The sequence below is a fragment of the Mirounga leonina genome, unplaced genomic scaffold, assembly GCF_011800145.1.
Source record: "Mirounga leonina isolate KUSES-001 unplaced genomic scaffold, KU_Mleo_1.0 Mir_129, whole genome shotgun sequence".
Taxonomy (NCBI): Eukaryota; Metazoa; Chordata; class Mammalia; order Carnivora; family Phocidae; genus Mirounga; species Mirounga leonina.
Genome location: NW_023270323.1, coordinates 66,372,304 through 66,397,451, shown reverse-complemented (window position 1 = coordinate 66,397,451; position 25,148 = coordinate 66,372,304). Strand labels below are relative to the sequence as shown.

General features: G+C 36.2%; 1 protein-coding gene across 1 annotated transcript; it reads left to right on the top strand.

Moving 5' to 3' along the window:
• The first annotated feature begins 11,105 nt into the window (after window positions 1–11,105).
• On the top strand, window positions 11,106–20,172 carry LOC118010166 (developmentally-regulated GTP-binding protein 1-like). The gene is given in 3 exon segments (XM_035004361.1): window positions 11,106–11,173; window positions 19,008–19,756; window positions 19,759–20,172. Coding segments are annotated over 3 exon segments (1,119 nt in total). The 3' UTR covers window positions 20,061–20,172.
• Window positions 20,173–25,148: the final 4,976 nt, after the last annotated feature.

Here is a 25,148-nt window from a genome sequence, read left to right as displayed (position 1 = left end):
ATCACTACATTATATGGTTAGTTTTAATGATAAATCATCACCCTGTCATCCAGACTGTACCTTTTTGCCTTCGCCCCAGAAATGAATGAGAGTTCTTATTGCTCCATATCCTCACTGGCATTTGCTGTCAGTGTTCTGGATTTTGGCCATTCTAATAGGTGTGTAGTGGAATCTTATTGTAGTTTTAATTTGCATTTCCTTAATAACATATAAGGGAAAACATTTTGTCATATGCTTATATGTCATCTATGTATCTTCATGTTGAGGTGTCTATTGTCATTGACCCATTATTTAACTAAATTATTTTCTTACTGTCCAGTTTTAAGAGTTCTTTGTATATTTTGGGTAACAGTACTTTAACAGATAGGCCTTTTGAAAGTATTTTCTCCCAGTCTGTAGGTTTTCTTCAAATTTTCTTAACAGTGTATTTCACAGAGCAAAAGTTTTTGATTTTGATGAAATCCAGCTTATTATTTCTTTTTTTGGATTGTGCCTTTGGTGTTACATCAAAAAGTCATCACCAAGGTCACCTAGATTTTCTCCTATTTTACCTTTCAGAAGTTTTATAGTTTTATAGTTTCACATTTTACATTTTTGTTTGTGATCTATTTTTAGTTAGTTTTTGTGATGGGTGTAAGGTCTGTGTCTAAATTTATTTTTTTGCTCATGGATGTCTACTTGTTCCAGCACCATTTGTTGAAAATGTCTTTTCATTTGTCTTTTTTGCATTGTATCACCTTTTCTCCTTTTCAAAGATCAGTTGACTATACTTACATGGCTCAATTTCTGGGTACTCTATTCTGTTCCATTAATTTATTGTCCATTCTTTCACCAATACTACATTGTCTTGTTTACTGCAGCTTTATAGTAAGTCTTGAAATTGAGTAGTGTCAGTCCTCTAACTTTGTTCTTCCTCAATATTATGTTGACTATTGTGAATCTTTTTCCTCTCCATCAAAACTTTAAAATCAGTTTGTCAATATCCATAACACAATTTGCTGAGATTTAGATTGAGATTCCACTAAACCTATAAATAAAGTTGGGAAGAACTGACATCTTGACAGTATTGAGCCTTTTTATCCATGAACATGGAATATTTTACCATTTATTTAGTTCTTTGGTTTTGTTCATCAGAGTTATATAGTTTTCCTTATGTAGATCTAGTTCATATTTTGTTAGATTTATACCTAAGTATTTAATTTTGGGGGGTGCTAATGTAAAAAGTATTGTGTTTTAAATTCCAAATTCCACTTGTTATTTGTTGGTTCATTTTTGTTTTGAATTCTGACTAATATTCAGCTTCCTCCCCATATCAGATTCAAAGCTCTTCATTGTCCTCAGTTCTGCAAGTCTATGGTTCCGGTTGCACAAGAAGTGCAGGGGAAGGAGCATCATCTCAACTCACATACACAGCACTCCTAGAGAGAGAGAAAAAAATCGTTCCTTACTTGAAAAAAGACTCACTCATCAGTTGCCATATTTATGTCTCAAAGAGATAAAATGTAGTCTTCTGTATGTATCTTCATTTCAACAAGTAATGAACACTTGCCTTAGCCATTCTGGATCCTTTGCCCCCTAGATGATTAAGCCCTACTTGTTCCTGAACCTCAGCTGGCAGTCCCTTTTTACTGGTCCCCTGATTTTTGTGTTCTTGGCCCATATAACTTTCCCAGCAGGTGTGTGGTTCACATTTTCATCTTCTCTCTTTGACTCTCAATTCAGAACTTGAGGGCATATAATTAATCCATCTTCTCAGAATGCTAGAATTTTAAGGGATGGCCCTACACCTCTCTGTTAGGCAGTCTCACCAGGCGTATTTCTCTGACCTATTTCTCTAAGTCTTAGAAGCATTAGGCAAACTGCCATGTCAATGACTTGACAAATTTTAGATAAGAGGTTATTATGACTCTTGATTTGGCAACCAATAGGCATTTTTGTACACTCCTAACATAGAAAGTAAGTTTCTCCCTGTATTCTCTCCTTTCATTTTTTTGGTAGGGCAGTTTGATGCCTTGTATTAGGATTCAAGTAGTATACAGCCATATTTTAAGTCATTAAATCCCTGTCTTTATCCCTGTGATCACCATTCCTCAAATTGTATTACAACTGATTATTTTTCTGATCCATCTTTTCCAATATTTTGTGAGTTTCAGGATGATATTTGAGCCTCCAGCATCAAACATAATTCATGGAATATACTATGTCAATGATTATTGACCAAATGAATACATAAATAAGTATTTGACAAAGTGATTTTATTAATGTATTTTTACAATATGTTTAAAAGCTTATTCCCTCCTGTGACTCCTTATTTTAATGTAAATGACTTTTTAATTTTTCTTGCTGTGTATTTTCTACGTAATATGTTGTACACTTTTATCAAGTTATAAAAGTAAACAAAAATAAAAACAACAAAAGGCAGATAAGATTTTGTAATCAGGGTTCATTCTGATTACTAAGTGCTCACTATGTCCCAGGCCTTGTGCTAAGTACTTTGCATTCATTATGTCATTTATTTCTATAAGAATTTGGAATAAATACTAGTAAATCCTCATTTTACTGGTACTTAAAGTTACAAAACTCACATGTTAGAGATAGAATTTGAGTTCATTCCTATAAGCAGTAAGAAATGTAGCTTTAATCACTATTCTGTACAATTCTGAATTCATTTAAATTTATAAAATAATTTAAGAATAGTCTGTTTTTAACAACGGTTCTTCCACCAAAGTACATTGAATCTATCTGCATTTATTCAGTTTAAATCTTTTTATTTCTCTGTAGAATGCTCTTATTTTTTCATATAAATGCAACATGGTCATTGCCAAATTTACTTATGTTTTTAATTGGCATGTAGAAAGGAATATCTTTCCTCATTATATTTTCTATCTTCTAATTAGTGCTCTATAGGAAAGGTATTAATTTTTTACATTTAAATTTTGTGTCATGTGATCTTAAAAAAACATCATTAGTTGTGAAAATATTCAATATACAAATATCTTGTATTTATTTAATTTTAAGTATTTAAACATTTGCTGAAAAGAATAGTAATTTTAGGGGGCGGAGCAAGATGGCGGAGGAGTAGGAGACCTGGATTTCCTCTCCTCTCAGGAATTCAGCTGGATAGGGATCAAACCATTCTGAACACCTACAAATCTCAACAGGAGATTGAAGAAAAGAAGAGCAACAACTCTCTCATCAGAAAAGTGACCACTTTCTGGAAGGGAGGACGTGCGGAGAAGTGAATCCGAGGCGATATTCGGGAGGATAGACGGCGGGGGAGGGGCCTCCGTCGGCCGCTTCTGGCAAGTGATAGAACCACAGAGCAGAAAATCGGAACTTTTAAAAGTCTGCTCCGCCGAGGGACGTCACTCTGGTGGCTAAGCGGGGGGTGGAACCCTCCGGGACAGTGTGGTCTCAGGACCCTCGGGGTCACAGAAAGACCGGGGGTGCCTGAGTGCGGCCGAGCTCCCAGGTAACGGAGCCGGGAAGCCGGCTGCAGAGGCGGAGCCCAGGCGCGGGCTCTCAGCTCGGGGTTGCCATAAGCCGTGATCCGCGGCACAGTCGGGCCCCTGCTCCTCCAGCAGGGACCCAAAAAGCGGCAGATCCGGGGAGACTCACCTTCCTTCCCGGGGAGGAGCCGCGCGGGAGTGCACCGCAGGGATCTGCAGGGTTTGGAGACTCCACACGGAGTCGGGTCCCGGAGATAGAAACTTCTGGTCACAGGCCAGGTGAGCACGGAGTGCGGCCGGAGACCAGGGAGACGGGAGTGACTGACGGCTTTTCTCTGGGGGCTCACTGAGGAGCGGGCCGAATTCTCGGCTCCTCCTGGGCGGAGATTGGGAGGCCGCCATCTTCACTCTCCGCCTCCAAAGCTGTACGGAAAGCTCGCAGGGAACAAAATCTCCAGATAGCAAACCCGAGCAGATTACTTAGCTGGGAGGGGGCAAGGGCGGGGCAATTCCGCCTCCGGCAGAGACATTTGGAAACCACGGCAACAGGCCCCTCCCCAGAAGATCAGCGAGAACAGCCAGCCAAGACCAAGTTTACCGATCAATGAGAACGGCAGAACTCCAGCGCTAGGGGAATACTGCACATAGAATTCATGGCTTTTTTACCATGATTCTTTAGTCTTTCAAAGTTAATTTTTTTTTAACTGTCTTTTTTTCTTTTTGAATTTTTCTTTTTCCCTTTTTCAACCAACATCTTATCAATCCCTTTTTTAAAAAAAAAACATTTTTATTTTTCATTTTTAGAGTCATATTCTATCCCTTCATAGTAGTTACCCATATTTTTGGCTTATATATATAAGTTGTTCTCTCTTTAAAATTTTGAGATAGTTTCTTCTAACAGATTAAAATATACCCTAAATCTCTAGTATATGGTATTTTCTATTCCCCTGCCTGATCACATCCTCTTCCTTTTTTTTCTTTTTTTTCTTTTTTTAAATCCTCTTCTTTCTTTTTTCAAACAACTTCTTATCAATTCCTTTTATAAAATTTTTTATAATTTCCATCTTTACAGTCATATTCCATCCCTTCATCGTATCAACCCTTATTTTTGTACATATATGAGTTTTTCTTTCTTTAAAATTTTGGGAGGCACTTTCTTCTAAAAGACCAAAATACACCCCAAATCTAGTGTGTGGCACTGATCTATATACCAGCCTGATCATATTTTATCACATTCTGTTTTTTTTTTGTTGTTGTTGTTTTGTTTGTTTTTGTTTTTATCTTTATCTTTTTCTTTTTTTTTCTTTCTCTTTTTTCTCTCTTTCCCTTTCTTTTCCCACTGCTTCAGGTCTTTTCTGATTTGTTTAGAGTATATTTTCTGGGGACGTTGTTACTCTGCTAGCACTTTGTTCTCTCATTCATCTATTCTCCTCTGCACAAAATGACAAGACGGAAAAAATCACCTCAACAAAAAGAACAAGAGGTAGTACCGACTGCCAGGGACCTACTCAATACGGACATTAGTATGATGTCAGATCTAGAGTTCAGAATCATCACATTAAAGATACTAGCTGGGCTTGAAAAAAATATGGAAGTTATTAGAGAAACCCTTTCTGGAGAAGTAAAAGAACTAAAATCCAACCAAGTAGAAATCAAAAAGGCTATTAATGAGGTGCAATAAAAAATGGGGGCGCTAAGTGCTAGAATAAATGAGGCAGAAGAGAGAATCAGTAATATAGAAGATGAAATGATGGAAAATAAAGAAGCTGAGAAAAAGAGAGATAAACAACTACTGGATCACGAGGGCAGAATTCGAGAGATAAGCGATACCATAAGATGAAACAACATTAGAATAATTGGGATCCCAGAAGAAGAAGAAAGAGAGAGAGGGGCAGAAGTTATAATGGAGCAAATTATAGCAGAGAACTTCCCTAATTTGGGGAAGGAAACAGGCATGAAAATCCAGGAAGCACAGAGAACCCCTCTCAAAATCAATAAAAATAGGTCAACACCCCAACATCTAATAGTAAAACTTACGAGTCTCAGAGACAAAGAGAAAATCCTGAAAGCAGTTCGGGAGAAGAGATATGTAACCTACAATGGCAGAAACATTAGATTGGCAACAGACCTATCCACAGAGACCTGGCAGGCCAGAAAGGACTGGCAGGATATATTCAGAGCACTAAATGAGAAAAATATGCAGCCAAGAATACTCTATCCAGCTAGGCTGTCATTGAAAATTGAAGGAGAGATAAAAAGCTTCCAGGACAAACAAAAACTAAAAGAATTTGCAAACACAAAACCAGCCCTACAGGAAATCTTGAAAGGGGTCCTCTAAGCAAAGAGACAGCCTAAAAGCAACATAGACCAGAAAGGAACACAGACAATATACAGTAACAGTCACCTTACAGGCAATACAATGGCACTAAATTCCTATCTTTCAATAGTTACCCTGAATGTAAATGGGCTAAATGCCCCAATCAAAAGACACAGACTATCAGACTGGATTAAAAAACAAGACCCATTGATATGCTGTCTGCAAGAGACTCATCTTAGAACCAAAGACACCCCCAGATTGAAAGTGAGGGGGTGGAAAACCATTTACCATGCTAATGGACACCAAAAGAAAGCTGGGGTGGCAATACTTATATCAGACAAATTAGATTTTAAACCAAAGACTATAATAAGAGATGAGGAAGGACATTATATCCTACTTAAAGGAGCTATCCAACAAGAAGATCTAACAATTGTAAATATCTATGCCCCTAACATGGGAGCAGCCAATTATATAAGGCAATTAATAACAAAAGCAAAGAAACACATCGACAACAATACAATAATAGTGGGGGACTTTAACACCCCCCTCACTGAAATGGACAGATCGTCTAAGCAAAAGATCAACAAGGAAATAAAGACTTTAAATGACACACTGGACCAAATGGACTTCACAGACATATTCAAAACATCCCACCCCAAAGCAACGGAATAGACATTCTTCTCTAGTGCCCATGGAACATTCTCCAGAATAGATCACATCCTAGGTCATAAATCAGGTACCAAAAGATTGGGATCATTCCCTGCCTATTTTCAGACCATAGTGCTTTGAAACTAGAACTCAATCACAAGAGGAAAGTTAGAAAGAACTCAAATACATGGAGGCTAAAGAGCATCCTACTGAAGAATGAATGGGTTAACCAGGAAATTAAAGAAGAATTAAAAAAATACATGGAAACCAATGAAAATGAAAACACAACTATTCAAAATCTTTGGGATGCAGCAAAGACAGTCCTAAAAGGAAAGTATATAGCAATACAAGCCTTTCTCAAGAAACAAGAAAGGTTTCTCAAGTACGCAACCTAACCCTACACCTAAAGGAGCTTGAGAAAGAACAGCAAATAAAGCCTAAACCCAGCAGGAGAAGAGAAATCATAAAGATCAGAGCAGACATCAATGAAATAGAAACTAAAAGAACAGTAGAACAGATCAACGAAACTAGGAGCTGGTTCTTTGAAAGAATTAACAAGATTGATAAACCCCTGGCCAGACTTATCAAAAAGAAAAGAGAAATGACCCAAATCAATAAAATCATGAATGAAAGAGGAGAGATCACAACCAACACCAAAGAAATACAAACAATTAGAAGAACATATTATGAGCAACTCTATGCCAGCAAATTAGATAACCTGGAAGAAATGGAGGCATTCCTAGAGATGTATCAACTACCAAAACTGAACCAGGAAGAAATAGAAAACCTGAACAGACCTATAACCACTAAGGAAATTGAAGCAGTAATCAAAAATCTCCCAAAAAACAAAAGCCCAGGGCCAGATGGCTTCCCAGGGGAATTCTACCAAACATTTCAAGAAGAATTAATACCTATTCTTCTGAAACTGTTCCAAAAAATAGAAATGGAAGGAAAACTTCCAAACTCATTTTATGAGGCCAGCATTACCTTGATCCCCAAACCAGACAAAGACCCCATCAAAAAGGAGAATTACAGACCAATATCCCTGATGAACATGGATGCAAAAATTCTCACCAAAATACTAGCCAATAGATCCAACAGTACATTAAAAGGATTATTCACCATGACCAAGTGGGATTTATCCCTGGGCTGCAAGGTTGGTTCAACATCCGCAAATCAATCAATGTGCTACAATACATTAACAAAAGAAAGAACAAGAATCATATGATCCTCTCAATAGATGCAGAAAAAGCTTTTGACAAAGTACAGCATCCTTTCTTGATCAAAACTCTTCAGAGTATAGGGATAGAGAGTACATACCTCAATATCACAAAAGCCATCTATGAAAAACCTACAGTGAATATCATTCTCAATGGGGAAAAACTGAGAGCTTTCCCCCTAAGGTCAGGAACGCGGCAGGGATGTCCACTATCACCACTGCTATTCAACATAGTATTGGAAGTCCTAGCCACAGCAATCAAACAACAAAAAGAAATCAAAGGCATCCAAATTGGCAAAGAAGAAGTCAAACTCTCACTCTTTGCAGATGATATGATACTTTATGTGGAAAACCCAAAAGACTCCACCCCAAAACTGCTAGAACTCATACAGGAATTCAGTAAAGTGGCAGGATATAAAATCAATGTACAGAAGTCAGTGGCATTCCTATACACCAACAACAAGACAGAAGAAAGAGAAATTAAGGAGTCGATCCCATTTACAATTGCACCCAAAACCATAAGATACCTAGGAATAAATCTAACCAAAGAGACAAAGGATCTGTACTCAGAAAACTATAAAATACTCATGAAAGAAATTGAGGAAGACACAAAGAAATGGAAAAACGTTCCATGCTCATGGATTGGAAGAACAAATATTGTGAAGATGTCAATGCTACCTAGAGCAATCTACACATTCAATGCAATCCCCATCAAAATACCATCCACTTTTTTCAAAGAAATGGAACAAATCATCCTAAAATTTGTATGGAACCAGAAAAGACCCCGCATAGCCAGAGGAATGTTGAAAAAGAAAAGCAAAGCCAGCGGCATCACAATTCCGGACTTCCAGCTCTATTACAAAGCTGTCATCATCAAGACAGCATGGTACTGGCACAAAAACAGACACATAGATCAATGGAAGTGAATAGAGAGCCCAGAAATGGACCCTCAACTCTATGGTCAACTCATCTTTGACAAAGCAGGAAAGAATGTCCAATGGAACAAAGACAGTCTCTTCAACAAATGGTGTTGGGAAAATTGGATAGCCACATGCAGAAGAATGAAACTGGACCATTTCCTTACACCACACACAAAAATAGACTCCAAAGGGTTGAAAGACCTCAATGTGAGACAGGAGTCCATCAAAATAATAAAGGAGAACACAGGCAGCAACCTCTTTGACCTCAGCCGAAGCAACTTCTTCCTAGAAACATCGCCAAAGGCAAGGGAAGCAAGGGCAAAAATGAACTATTGGGACTTCATCAAGATAAAAAGCTTTTGCAAAGCAAAGGAAACAGTCAACAAAACTAAAAGACAACCGACAGAATGGGAGAAGATATTTGCAAATGACATAACAGATAAAGGGCTAGTATCCAAAATCTATAAAGAACTCATCAAACTCAACACCCAAAGAACAAAGAATCCAATCAAGAAATGGGCAGAAGACATGAACAGACATTTTTCCAAAGAAGACATCCAAATGGCCAAGAGACACATGAAAAAGTGCTCAATATCGCTTGGCATCAGGGAAATCCAAGTCAAAACCTCAATGAGATACCACCTCACACCAGTCAGAATGGCTAAAATTAACAAGTCAGGAAACGACAGATGTTGGCAGGGATGCGGAGAAAGGGGAACCCTCCTACACTGTTGGTGGGAATGCAAGCTGGTGCAGCCACTCTGGAAAACAGTATGGAGGTTCCTCAAAAAGTTGAAAATAGAGCTACCCTATGATCCAGCAATTGCACTACTGGGTATTTACCCCAAAGATACAAAAGTAGGTATCCGAAAGGGTACGTGCACCCTGATGTTTATAGTAGCAATGTCCACAATAGCCAAACTATGGAAAGAGCCAAGATGTCCATTGACAGATGAATGGATAAAGAAGAAGTGGTATATATATACAATGGAATATTATGATGCCATCAAAAGGAATGAGATCTTGCCATTTGCAACGACATGGATGGAACTGGAGGGTATTATGTTGAGTGAAATAAGTCAAACAGAGAAAGACATGTATCATATGATCTCACTGATATGAGGAATTCTTAATTACAGGAAACAAACTGAGGGTTGCTGGAGTGGGGGGTGGGGTGGGAGGGATGAGGTGACTGGGTGATAGACACTGGGGAGGGTATGTGCTCTGGTAAGCGCTGTGAATTGTGCCAGACTGTTGAATCTCAGAGCTGTACCTCTGAAACAAATAATGCAATATATGTTAAAAAAAAAAAAAGAAGAAGAAGAAGGTAGCGGGAGGGGAAGAATGAAGCGGGGGATATCGGAGGGGTAGACGAACCATGAGAGACGATGGACTCTGAAAAACAAACAGGGTTCTAGAACGGAGGGGCTGGGAGGATGGGTTAGCCTGGTGGTGGGTATTGAGGAGGGCACATTCTGCATGGAGCACTGGGTGTTATGCACAATGAATCATGGAACACTTTATCTAAAACTAATGATGTAATGTATGGGGATTAATATAAGAATTAAAAAAAAATCTGGCCTTTATAAAAAGAAAGGAATGTTAACATACATAAAAATTAAAAAAAATATATAAAAAAAGAATAGTAATTTTAAAATATATTTCCCAATAGTCATCAATCATAAGTTTTTATTTATAAGAGATACACATTATAAAATACATTTTGATTACTATATTTGTAAAAAGTTAAAACAGAATGAGTTTTACATTTTATCAAATAAATATTCTGTATCTATCTTTACCTGAATTATGGAGTGCATTATCTTGATATATTTATATAAACCCCAATTTTAAAAATAAACTAATATTTTTCTTAGAATGTTAGTCTTCTATTTCTATTTTATTATTTGTGGAAAATGAAGGAAAATATATTGGATAAAAATGAAGCAAACTATAACACTAATGAATCCCAATCTCTAGAGAACCACTGCTAATATTTTTATTTCCTGTCCTTTATGCATATTGTTCTTCTTTTTATTATTACTTGGTATCTTAATTGATCATTACTTTGCATAAAATGTGTCTTGTTCTAGTAATAATATACATCTCTAAATTTTACTTAACTATCTCCTTGTGGAATACATATTTTAGAAAGTGGGGGATAAGGGGAAAATGGAGAGATAAAATTAGGAATAAATATAATAATCATTAGATTTTATAGTATGTTGGGAGGGGAGAAGTATTATAGAACAAAATTAGCGCAGGGATAAGGGGCTCAGCAGGATTGGAGTTGGTGCTGCATTTTTTAATTGGTTGTTAAGAGTAGCTATTGGAGCAAAGAAGAAGTAAGCCATACCCACACAGAGATAATTTTCAAGGCAGAGAGAACCTCCTGGGCAAATAGCCTGAAGTGGAAGTTTGTCTACTATGTTTGAAGAACAGTAAGGAGGCCAATGTAGTTAGAGCTGAGAGACTAAGAGGGAAATTAAAAATAGAAGAGGCAAGTTCTAATAGATTCAAATTGCAAGTGCCTTCTAAGCCATCATAAGGACATGGGGACAACCTTTCATTCTGGGAGAAATGAAGAGTCACTAGAGAATTCAGAGCAGAGCACTGACAGGTACCCTCTCATATAAGTCTTTGATCATGTATTTAATTAATTCTTATGGAAGAAGTATTATTAGGGGATTAGTGGGCCAATGGTATGAACATTTCCAGTGCTATTTTACTTACAATGTTAAACTAAGTTCCCATCTGGTTGTACAGCAATGAATAACCCCAAGACAGTACACCAGGATGTTCTACTTCACCACATTCTCACCAGTACAAGACAGTGTTTTTCAGACTCCTGCAGCTGCCAACCACTTAAGAAATGAGCTTCACATCGCAATCTAGTACATAAATACATACATGCATGTGTCTATAGATATAGGCATGGATGGGGACATAGATAAACAATTTCTAGTTATTCTTAATAAGGGCAATGGTATGTTTTTTTGTTTGCTTTTTTCATTTGTTTGTTTTGTTTTTTTAGAGAGAGTGCATATGTACAAGTGGGAGTGGGGGGGTTCAGAGTGAGAGGGAGAGAGAGAATCCCAAGCAGGCTCCACACTCAGCACAGAGCCCGACGCAGGGCTGATCTCATGACTCTGAGATCATGCATGACCCCAGCCAAAATCAAGTCCGCTGCTTAACCGACTGAGCTACCCAGGCACCCCAAGGGCAATGGTTTTTTTGTTTTCTATCTCATTTTTTCATTTATTTAAAAAATATTTTCTGAAGCCATTAAATTAATGTCAAAACATACTTTCAGATCATATTTTCTAGCCACTCTCTTTTGAATATTAGAGATGATCTTAATCCTTTGTATGAGTTTATTTGCATAAAAGTGACATTAGCCATCTATAATATCTGCCTGTTAATGTAGTTCATGACCGTTATTTTATTTTTATATAAGAAAATTAATCAATTCTTTCATACAGTGTTTTAATATTTAAAATTTTAGGCATATAGAAATTTTTTAAAAATTGGCTTTACAAATATTTGGACTCTATATCCAATTCTTTAATCAAGAAGATTATGCCTTTTTACAGGCTTTCAGGTGAGGTCCAGATTTGATTTTTATTCCAAAGTAAAAAACCCACTTATAATTATTCTTTTTTCTGATCTCTTTCAGGAATCATTGTTTGCAATTCATTTATTTTCATCAAAAATCTACAATTGTTAAACTATAATAATAACCCTATACCGTATTTATTGGTTTGCTAAGGCTACCATAGCAAAGTAAAACAGACTGGGTGGTTTAAACAACACAAATGTATTTTCTCACAGTTCTAGAGGCTGGAGATCAGGTGTCTGCATTTTTGGCTTCTTCTGAGGTTTGTCCTTGCCTTAGAGATGGTTGTCTTCTTCCTGTATCTTCAAATATTCTTCCCTTTATTATGTCTGTGTCCTAATCTTTTCTTTTTATAAAGACACCTGTGATATTGAATTAGGGCCCATCCTAGTCACTTCATTTAACTTAATTACCTTTTTAAAGACCCCATCTCCAAATACAGTCACAGCCTAAAGTACTATGGGGTTAGTATTTTAAGATATGAATTTTGAGGGGAAGAAAATTTAGCCTATAGCGTCATATTTTAATACTATGTAGTTTCATAGTACTTTCCGATATATTTAATAAAACAGACTTGTTGTTTTTAACCAGCAAGTAAAGTGATGACTTTTGCTTTTTTCATGTTAAGAAAAATGTTATCTTTTTGTCAGTTTTGTAGGAGTTACCATTAGGAGGACATTATATTTTATGGAATTCCTATTGTGTTCTTACTAACATGTTAATATAATTTGTCAGATTCATCATGTCCATACTGAGATTAAAGGTCTTTTTTCAAGGGAGATATTGTTTTTTAAATATCCTGTTGAAATCAGTTTTTAGTATTTCATGTATAAGTTTCATTTGTATCCATAAATGATATTTTATATTTTCACATTTAGCATTTCCTTTTTTAAGGTATAAATGTATCTCATAAATAAGTTATGCAATATTCCATCATGTTTAATTATTACAGTTTATAGACATTGAAACTAAACTCTTCAAACGAAAATTTAAAAATATCTCACCCGTAAATTTTCTGTAGTCTTCAATATTTTGAAGACACGTTCTTGATCATTTTTGCATTGTCCTGTATGATTTTTATCAATCCAGGTTTTTAAATCTCTTTTAGAGTCAGCCTTAGTAAGCTACTTTTTCTTTTCTTTTTTTTTTTTAAGATTTTATTTATTTATTTGACAGAGAGAGACACACAGCGAGAGAGGGAACACAAGCAGGGAGAGTGGGAGAGGGAGAAGCAGGCTTCCCGCGGAGCAGGGAGCCCGATGCAGGGCTCGAACCCAAGACCCTGGGATCATGACCTGAGCCGAAGGCAGACGCTTAACGACTGAGCCACCCAGGCGCCCCAGTAAGCTACTTTTTCTTTTTCCGAAAAAAGTGTTCATGCTGTAAAAATTTCTGAAACGCAAATACTTGTGCACAGTATTATCCCATACAAGCTTAGCCCTTACTCTCATATTTGTATTTCTCATACTGTTCTAATTTTAGGTATTTGTTTTTTTCTCTGTCTCTTCCATTTTATAGAATTATTTATTTTCAAAAAACCAGCTCTGTTTTCTTTTTTCTTCTCTATTTTTTCAAATTCTTACATTTTTCTTTTTATCCTGATAATTGCATTTATCTCCCTGTTTTCAGTGATTATTTTTTATCTTTTTTTCTAAATCCTGAACTGAACTTTTAAAATATATTTTACTTTCTGTTTAAATAATAAAAACGATATGGGAATAAATTCTGCTTAGGCCGTGATGAGGCATGCTTCATCTTAAGAATTTGTGACTACATTGTTATACCCTTTTTAAATAAATAAGGGAAATATTGCTATTGTTGTGATTGCATTGCTGTTGTGTTGGCAGATAGGGTGTTGAGGTTAAACCTTCCAGTAGTTGAGCCCCTCAGATATTTCTTTTTCTTTCACTCAAATCCTTTATGTGTTTTCATGTTCTGCCTTGTGAATAGATAGGAAATAACTTCAAGGACAGGGTGATTTACAGATTTTGACCTAGACTATTTCAAGAGATACGGAATGGATATATGTTTGTGTCATCATCATTTAAGAGATATTACTACATGAAAATTGTAGGAAAACGGGAACTTTGGATTGAAAATTGGTGGATATATAATTGAGAATTGTCTTATTATTAGAATATACATGTGTATAAACCTATGTGTGTGTGTATGTATCACAGAGATATGATCATTCACCTGAAATTTTGTTTTGTCAAAAATTGGTTGCTATATGATCTCTACAACAAAATCGGTTGAGGGGTGAACTTCATACCCTGGCAGCGTGAGTCCTTGAAAAAAATTACTTAATTTCTCCATTCCAAGGTTTATGTCTCACATGATTAAATGAGGGAATGCATTTCAAGGCCTAACACACTGCCTGGTTCGTAGTTTTTCCTCAATAAATTGTGTCGACAGAGTAATTGATAGAGCATCGATCCCCATAGCCTCCCCTCCTTTATCACCCATCGCATTCCCCACCACTCAAACTTGAGTTTTCTTGTACAACCAAGGTTATTTGTGAATGCAGTATGAGATAGCCATACAGTGGGTAAATATTTTATACTCCGAGTCCCAGGAGTCCCCCTTGTTCTGCCTGCTAACCTCTTCCATTTCAGGATTATGTCTTAGGGCAGGTTTTGTGTTGGATGAATAACTGGCTTTTGTATAATAAACATGACTATCCAAACGGTCCCATGATGTACAGAAGAAAGAGCTGGACAGTGGAATCCAATAGGGTGGGATTCAAAGGTCGGCTTTATGAACTTCATCAAGGTATTTAATCTAATGTAAGTTTTTATCCTTATTTTCAAAATATGGTAATCATAGTCAATACTCAGTGGGGTTGTATGGATTGAATGAGCAGAACTTCCAGGCACATGTGACACCAAAGAAAACAAAAAATCATTCCAGGGCTTGATGTGAAACACAAGGTAATTGGCTCTACTCAGCATACCCTATGCTGTTCTAGTCAATCTTAAAAGCCGTTAGTAAAAATATTATTGCATGCATTTTACATGTTCACTTCTGTTCCTCAGGATCTTGCACATCTTACTTTGCAGTGTCTGTGTGTCTTGGGGTGTCTTCTCTACAGCTTTCCTCTCTTGAGTTTTCTGCCAGTGTTCATCCCACAGAGTTTCGTTTGGGTTTTATAATCCATTTCATCTCTCCTCTAATGTTTCATTCCCTCTCCTCCCGGGGCACCTCTGAAATCTTACATATGGTTCAGCCATTTTACACTTCCTAAAACATTTAAACCCTTGATTAAATAAATATCTGCTCAAAAGAGCATAAAATACTTTGATTAAGTACATAAACACTCAGAAACACATACAGTTCTTATAAACACTTTATGTACTACATTAAGTTCAAAATTGGTGACACATGTTTAATGTCACATTTGAACAAACACAAAGCTTAATGTGAAAAAGATTAAGTAAATAAGTGTCAGAAACACATTTTTTATAATGGAGCACAACCTGTCACCTGCCAGGAACAGTATTTATAAATTATTGGGTATGGTCTGTGTGATTACTCATTGATTGCCTATTATTTTGAAAAATTTTATAAAGTTCATCACTAATTCATCACAAAAAATTAGCAAACTGGAAAAAAGGAATGTCTTTACCTTGTTAAAGGCTTTTGCTGAGCCTTTGAAATATCATGCTTAAATATGACATTGTGAAAGTGGTCCTATTAAAATTACGCAGAAAGCAAGTGTGCTCATCATCATTCTTACTACTGAATATTTATCAGAACCTCTGAGACAAGGCAAAAGTTTATATAACAATTGGGAAAGAAGAGCTAAAATTACCATTTATTTTCATGAAATAGGATTTAATTTATAAAAAGTCCAAAAATATCTATAAAGTATTAAAAGCAATAAGATGACAATAAGAATGCCACTGACAAGCAAGTGTCCAAACCAGTGTTCTCATCTACCACTAACCGCCAATGAAATAGGATACATTATGACACAGAATAGCGAGAACTATCATAAAGTATGTAAGTAAATTTAAAAATTTGAGCACAATTCTATTACAATACAATTTGAAATTTATTAACCTAAATTAAAAAAAAAGTTAAGCTAATGTTTCTGAATTATTAGACTCAATGCCATAAAGATGTCAGATAACACTAAATTAATTTCTAAAATCAATGCAATTTAAATTGGAATCCCTCTCGGGTATATTATGGAACTTGACAAATTGATCTTAAAGTTCTATGGAACCATAAGAATATCTAGTAAGTAAAATTATCTATGATGTATTTGAAGAACAAAGTTGGGCAATTGGTTCTCTCATATACCAAAGCTATTTTAACAGTAAGTTAAATAGGACCACATGCTATAGAGACAATAACAGACAAATTGGCCACTGGAACAGAATAGAAAACCCGTACACACACACACACACGTGCACACACACACACACTCACACACACATACACTAGGGCAGAGGTTGCATTACAACCAAGTGGGAAGCAGCTATATTGCTCATTAAATGATGAAAGGAACATCGATTTTCTTTATGGAAAAATAGATCTCTGTGTCATACCATGGACAAAAACAAATTTCACATATATTAAAAGTGTAAGTATTACAATGGTAGAAATGGAATGAATTATTTAATGGAGATGAAAAAAACTCAAAAATAAAATTGATAAATAAAATAAATAACTTCTACTAGAAAGACAATATACACAAATTTAAAAGATAAGCCATAGCCTTTGAGAAGATATTTGCCATGTATGTTGGATAAAGATTTAATGTCCAGAAAACATTATATACCACTACATATTATTTTCTTTTTAAAGACAAAAACCATCACCCCACACCGACACAAAATGGGCAAATCATTTTAATAGATAATTCACAAAATAATAGAATTGAATGAATAAAAATGATGTAAAAGTACACATCATCATAGAAAGGTAAATAAAAAATGAAATACTGTCTCAGACATCTGATTTCTAAAAAATAGAGTCTGATGATACCAAGGCAGGAGAAAGTATGAAGAGAAAATCTCATAAACACTAATAATTAATTTATAGATGCATATACCCTACAAACCAGTGATTCTAATCCTGTTTATTTATTTATTTATTATTTATTTATTTATTTATTTATTTATTTATTTATTTTTTAAAGATTTTATTTATTCATTTGAGACACAGAGATACAGAGAGAGAGAGAGCATGAGCAGGGAGAGAGGCAGAGGGAGAGGGAGAAGCAGGCTCCCCGCTGAGCCAGGAGCCCGATGCGAGGCTTGATCCCAGGACCCTGGGATCATGACCTGAGCCGAAGGCAGACGCTTAACCATCTGAGCCACCCAGGCGCCCCTAATCCTCAGTTTAATTACTAAGAAGAAGCTTTGGTTCTAAACGTCACATTCTGAGTTTCTGGGTGGACAAATGGGAGACACTATTCAGCCTAGTATATTATACAAAGGGAAATGCATAACAAGAAAGTTTATCACAGCACTGTTTGCCATGGGGATAATTTAAAACAACAAAATCTCCATTAGTATACCAGTGAATAATAAATAATGACACAAGCAATGGAGTTTGTACAGCTATTAAAATGATGTACAGCCACAAAAATCATTTTGACCTATGGATGTCAAAATTGATAAATCTTAAGAACATACCATAGATTAAAAAAAGAACATTGTAGAATATTTAGCAATATGACAATATCTGATATATAAGTGTGACAAATATACAAAACAGGATATAGTTGATACATATAAAATAAAATATACATATATGTGGGGTTACTTGCACATTGATTTTAAGATAGTGATTATCTAGGTGCGCCTGGGTGGCTCAGTTGGTTAAGCATCTGACTCTGGATTTCAGCTCAGGTCCTGATCTCACTGTTGTGAGATTGAGCCCCATGCTGGGCTCCAGGCTGGCTGTAGTCTGCTTAACATTCTCTCTCTCCCTCTCCTTCTGCCCCTCCCCCATCTCTCCCTCTCTTAAAAAAAACAGTGATTATCTCTAAAGGGGGAAGGTGGAGAAAATGAGATCAGAAGTCAATGAATGCTTCAAATAATAGTTGTAACATTTTCTTTAAATGGGGGATAATTGGAACAAATGTGGCAAAATGTTAACATCTAATGCATTTGAATTGCTAATATAGAGGAGAGTCTCTCAACCTCTGTACTCTTGGTATTCTGGGCAACAGTCTTTGTGCACTGTAGGATATTTAGATGTTTAGCAGCCTCTCTGGCCTCTATCCCCTAATGCCAGTCAGTAGCAAACCTCTCCCCATGCCCACAGTTATGACAACCAAAATGTTGCCAAACATTTTGCTCGGGCAGGGGGAGGAATTAACTCTGGTTGAGAACCACTGGTATAAAATATTTACTAAGTCCTTCTTTTTATATTTCTGTATATTTGAAATATTTCATTATATCTTATGCCAAAATATAAAAATATATATGTATATTTCCTGCATACTAAGTTTTCATAGACAATTATAGGCTGTGTTAGCATGCATAAAGTATGCCATGTTATAACTGACAGAATTTTTAAATCAAATTTCTTGAGGTAGAATTCAGATACAATAAATGAATACCCCCCAAAAATACAAACAATAAATAAAAAGGCTTAAGTAACCAATACAATTTTTTATTAATTTTGTGTGAATTGTTTAGGAAAGACTGCACCAAAGAAAATTTGGTTCCAAAGAAACCAAAGAAAGTTCAGTTTCACCTTAAAGGATGTATAGGATTTTACAAGTTTGAAAAGTGGTGGAAGAGCAGTTGTGTGAGGGGAAGTAGTCTGTGTGGGGGCCACTACGCTCTCCCCGCAACACCCCATACTCGCCACCGTGTAGCACCTCAGCCAAGATTGCAGAGATAGAAGCCGAGATGGCTCAGACTCAAAAGAACAAGGGCACAGCACACCAGCTAGGGCTGCTTAAGGCTCGCCTTGCTAAGCTTCGTAGAGAGCTCATTACCCCAAAAGGTGGTGGTGGTGGTGGTGGGCCAGGGGAAGGTTCTGATGTGGCCAAGACAGGTGATGCTCGAATTGGGTTTGTGGGTTTTCCATCAGTGGGGAAGTCAACACTGCTTAGTAACCTGGCAGGGGTCTATTCTGAGGTGGCAGCCTATGAGTTCACTACTCTGACCACTGTGCCTGGTGTCATCAGATACAAAGGTGCCAAGATCCAGCTCCTGGATCTTCCAGGTATCATTGAGGGTGCCAAGGATGGGAAAGGTAGAGCCCGTCAAGTCACTGCAGTGGCCCGAACATGTAACTTGATCCTGATTGTTCTGGATGTCCTGAAACCCTTGGGACACAAAAAGATAATTGAAAATGAGCTGGAAGGCTTTGGCATTCGCTTGAACAGCAAACCCCCCAACACCGGCTTTAAGAAGAAGGATAAAGGAGGCATTAATCTCACGGCCACTTGCCCTCAGAGTGAGCTGGATGCTGAAACTGTGAAGAGCATTCTGGCTGAATACAAAATTCACAATGCTGATGTGACACTGCGTAGTGATGCCACAGCGGATGACCTCATCGACGTGGTAGAAGGAAACAGAGTTTATATCTCTTGTATCTATGTGTTGAGTAAGATTGATCAGATCCCATCTCTGCCCATCACCGCTGGAATTTTGATGACCTCTTGGAAAAGATCTGGGACTATCTGAAACTAGTAAGGATTTACACCAAACCCAAAGGCCAGTTGCCTGATTATACATCCCCAGTGGTGCTGCCTTACTCTAGGACTATAATGGAAGATTTCTGCATGAAGATTCACAAAAATCTTACCAAAGAATTTAAATACGCTCTGGTCTGGGGTCTGTCTGTGAAACACAATCCTCAAAAAGTGGGTAAAGATCATACATTGGAGGATGAGGATGTCATTCAGATTGTGAAGAAGTGAAACCTTCCCCTCTACCCATGTGCTGGGCCAACCATAGCAGCTTTTCCCATGACCAAGCACTTTACCCCAAACCCCTTCGAGCTTTGGCAGCCAGTGGATCAGGATTCAGGGGAGGGAGATGAAGGCATCCAAGCTGGAACTTTGTCTTAATTTGGTGTCACCTTGTAAATCCAACTGCATAAAGCACCTGGTAGGCCATCCAGCAAATAAAAAAAAAAAAAAAAAAAAAAAAAAAAAAAGTGGTGGAAGAAGAGCATGATATGTAGAATGAAGAGCAAGGAGGTAGAAACTGTGTAATAATTTTATGGAAGGGTGAGTTCCTTTATGAAATCAAAACACAGGGCAGAGTGTCAAATTTTAATGCCTTCTATGGTGGCAGTATATATGTGTGGAGCAAATTAGGAGCAGTAAGGAAATTGGGAGCAGTGCGGCATATCAAAATTGGGAGGAACATCTAGAGTGAAGATTTAGTCCACATGTTTAATGATCTCTGTTTTCAGTGAAAGGCGAAAGATTTATACGATCTGAAGAGAAACCAGAGTATAATGATCTCTTTTCAAATTATGGAGGGGACTAACCTGATATGAGGCTCGTAAGGAATGACTGATATCATTAAAAAATAAAATTAATATTCCTATAGAATGTTAACATGTTAAAAATTAGCTTGAGAGATCAACAACATCATGGATTAGAAGTCTTACTATGGTTAGTATGGCAATTCTCCAGAAATTGATTTATAGATTAAATGCAGTCCCACATGTATTTTAGAAATTGACAAGCTGATTCTCAAACTCCACATAAAAATATAAAGTATCTAGAGTATCCAAATCAATCTTATAAAGAACTTATACTACATGTCTTTGAGAGTTACTATAAAGCCACATAATCAAGAAATGTGGTGCAAGAACAGCATAAAGACCAGTAAGACAGGGAAGCTGGGTGGCTCAGTTGGTTAAACGTCTGCTTTCACCTTAGATCATGATCCCAGGGTCCTGGGATCGAGTCTCACTTCAGACTCCTTGCTCAGCTGGGAGTCTGCTCTCCCCTTGCCTGCTCCACTCCCTGCTTGTGCTCTCTCTCTCTTTCTGACAAATATATAAATAAATTATTAAAAAAAAAATAAAAAAACACCAGTAGGACAGAATAGAGCCCAACAAGAGGCACAATCATTCAGTCTTTTGATTTTCTACAAAGATGCCTGTGTAGTCAATTTTTTTGTCTTTTCAACCAATTATACTGGAATGAAGAAATACTATACTGTTTCCTGTACGTTGTAACATATACAAAAATTAATTCAGGATGCATCATAGATCTAAACATAGAAACCTAAAAACCTTTAACTTTTTGGAGGAAAACATCAGCATTTCTTTATGATTTCAGTCTATGTAAAGGTTTCTTAGGCCAGAGACAAAAGAAAAAAAAATTATAATGAAAGAACAAATTGACAAATTTAGACTTCATCAACAATTAAAATCAAATTTAAAAATGTTTTCTCAAAAAAAAGGACACCATTAATAAAAATAATAGGAATGCCACAGATACAGAGAAAATATTTTCAGAAATAATAAGTGTTGGGATGCCTGGGTGGCTCAGTTGGTTAAGTTTCCGCCTTTGGCTCGGGTCATGATCCCAGGGTCCTGGGATCCAGCCCTGCATCCAGGCTCCCTGCTCATCAGGCCTGCTTCTTCCTCTCCGTGCCACTGCCCCTGCTTGTGAGTGCTTGCTCGCACTCTCTGACAAATAAAAAATTAACAAGTGTTGGTGGAAATGTGGAGAAAATGGAACTCTTGTGCACTCTTGGTGGGAATGCAAACTGGTGCAATCACCATAGAAAACAGTATGAAGATTCCTCAAAAAAATAGACCAATTGATCCATATGATACAATAATTCCATTACTAGGTGTTTACTCAAAGAAAACTAAAACACTAATTTGAAAACATATATGCACGCTATGTTTATTGCAGCATTATTTACAAGAGCCAAGATATGGAAGCAACCTAAGTGTGCACTGTTAGATGAATGGATAAGGAAGATGTATGCACACACACACACACACACACACACCTGATGTCACACTATGTAGCCATAAAAAGAATGGGATCATGCTATTTGCAACAACATGGATGGACCTAGAGGGTATTATGTGAAGTGAAATAAGTCAGACTGAGAAAAACAAATACCATACGATTTTACTCATTTGTGGAATCTAAAAAACAAAACAAATAAATAAACAAATGAAAAGCAGAATCAGACACGTAAATACAGAGAATAAAATGATGGTTGCCAGAGGGGAAGCACTGGGGGATGGGCAAAATATGAAGGGGAATGAGAGATATAAGCTTCTTGTTATGAAATGAATAAGTAACAGGAATAAAGACATAGAATAAGGAATATAGTCAATGATGTTGTAACAGGGTTGTATGGTGGCAGATGGTAGCTACACTTGTGGTGAGCCTAACACTTAGAAAAGTTGAATCACTATGTTGTACACCTGAAACTAATACAACATTGTGTGTCAACTAACTCAAATAAAAACAAATTTTTGGGGGTGCCTGGGTGGCTCAGTCGGTTAAGTGTCTGCCTTTGGCTCAGATCATGATCTCAGGGTCCTGGGATAGAGCCCCAGTTAGGGGCGTCCCTGTTCAGTGGGGGGGTCTTCTTCTTCCTCTCCCTTTGCCCTTCCCCCCAATCATGCTCTCTCTCTCTCAAATAAATAAATAAAATCTTAAAAAAATAAAGATAAAATAGAATAAGAAACCAAAATTTTGAAAAGAATATATATCTGACCAAACACCAGTATTCAGGATACATATGTAACTTCTATAACTTATTAATAAAAAGATAAACCAACCAAATAAAAAAAGAACAAAAAGTTAGACACGACACAAAGAAATCTGTAGGAATAGCCAATGGACACTTGAAAATATGTTTATAATACTGTAATCTGGAAAATGGCAATTAAAAAAAAAAACAAACAGGACACAGCATACACCTGCCAACAATAACAGCAAATGTTGAGAGTAAGTGGATAAATTGCAATTCTCACACTTTGTTGGTAGGAGTGTAAAGTGGTAAAACCACTTTAGAAACAGGTTTTGTAATTTAAAATTTTTATTTATCCAGAAATGTGTTCTCTATTAGAGAAAGATCTATAGGTGCTTCTTGTTTCTGCATCACTGGGAATATTTCATGTACACCATTTAAAAACTTCCCACACTAGTCGTGTTGTATTTAACATGTTAATTTAATGCCTAAGGAAATGCCAATTATAAAATCATGCAAGCTTTCAGTGCACACATGAGTTTTCATATAGTCTGAGGGTGTTCCAAGATATGCACAATTAGAATTAAAATAAAAATTTTGGAGTAAATAGTCACATTCATATCTTTTTAATCCATATACTCAACAGAGTCATTGTTAGATACAAAACATACACTCTTTTTTATATTTAAATAGATAACATATGATAATTCTTCACTTAATGACATATGCCTTTAAATACCATAAAATTCCAATAAGGCAAAAATTTTGTCTTGCTTAAGGTTGTTTCCCCAGTGCCTAGAATAATATCTAGCACATGATAAAAACGCAATGGATATTTGTTGAATGAAGGGATATGACTGTCAGAGTATAATATTTGCAAGACTATGAATGTTTATGAGTTTACTATTTGTGTGTCTTCATAAAAATTGACATTTTAAGAGGCTATGTGGCTTGCTGAATATCTAGAGTTAATATATATTATTTTTCTAGGAATTAAAGACTTTTTTAAAAATCTGGGTAGATTTGTTTAGGTGCTGTAGAATTTTACTTCAAACGTCCTATAAAGCATAAATTTGTATTTACATCTTTTAATAACGCATGCTGAATTATAATTTGGGGACACAAAAGCTTATATAAATTCTTGGTGAATTTTATATGTGCCCATTTCCTATTCAAATGATTTTCACAGCTTATGGGGCCTTCGGTTAGATGCAATCACTCTTTATGTTTCATGGCTATGGAATAAGATCTGAGAGAGATGCATTTTTCCCCCACCAATTAATTTCTGTCCTTATAGGTTAGTGCTGTGTTTTTAATATGTTAGGACCTGTATTTTGTCAATGCTGCTTCTTTTAATACCTGTTATTTTCCACAGTATTATTAGGAATCAAAATTTTTGATTCTTTTATTCAGTATTTCCAAAATTACATATTTACATATCAGGAAGTCGGTTGTTTCCTTTGTCATTTTTGGACGATTATGCATTCACAAAGATTGAATCTCACTTTTAAACGTCAGATTTTGATTCTGCAAATGTGTTTGACTCTCCCTTCTCCTGATCAGTGAAGGTTTTTGGTAGAAAGCCAAGACAGGAAATGACTGCTTTCATGTCAGATTTAGGAAACATATATCTGGCTTGAGAAGTGCCCAACAATGAATCTGCAAATAGCTCTTACAGTTAGAAGAAAAGAACTTAACAGGGTTTGCCAGGATTACACTTCAAAAATAAAGTTTAAAAATAGGATGTTTCTAATAATTTAGGTTAAACATTCTCATTATAAAAAATAGGAGGGAAAATAAAATGGCATAGGAAGGTGGTGAAAGACCCCAAGTAAAGCCACTGTTAACACTGGTATACAACATTCTTATTACCTATCCATTTATCTAATAAATTAACTTCATATTTTATTTACTATTTTGCTATTTGAATATATTTTTCATTTAGCAATAATGTGAGTGATTAAATATTCATCTGTAAGATGATTTTAAATGACATTTTAGTATTGCATTAGTTGGATGTAGAGTCCAATCACTGACTATGACATCTTTTATCTGTTTCTGATTGTAATGAGGATCCCTGTCTCTACTTCTACATCTGATATCCTTTCCATAGAGTATTCTGGAGTGAAAATGGCACTTTCCATTAGCTTAAAATATTAAAAGGATATTTTTATGTTACATTTTGTTATATCTTACATGTTACAAATATATAACAGGGAAATTTTTATAGTATATTTTATGACTACAGATTTTTACACATTTCATAAGCATTAGGTTTTCAAACTTGATAAAAATGATTGTTATGACTGTAATAAAATAAGCTG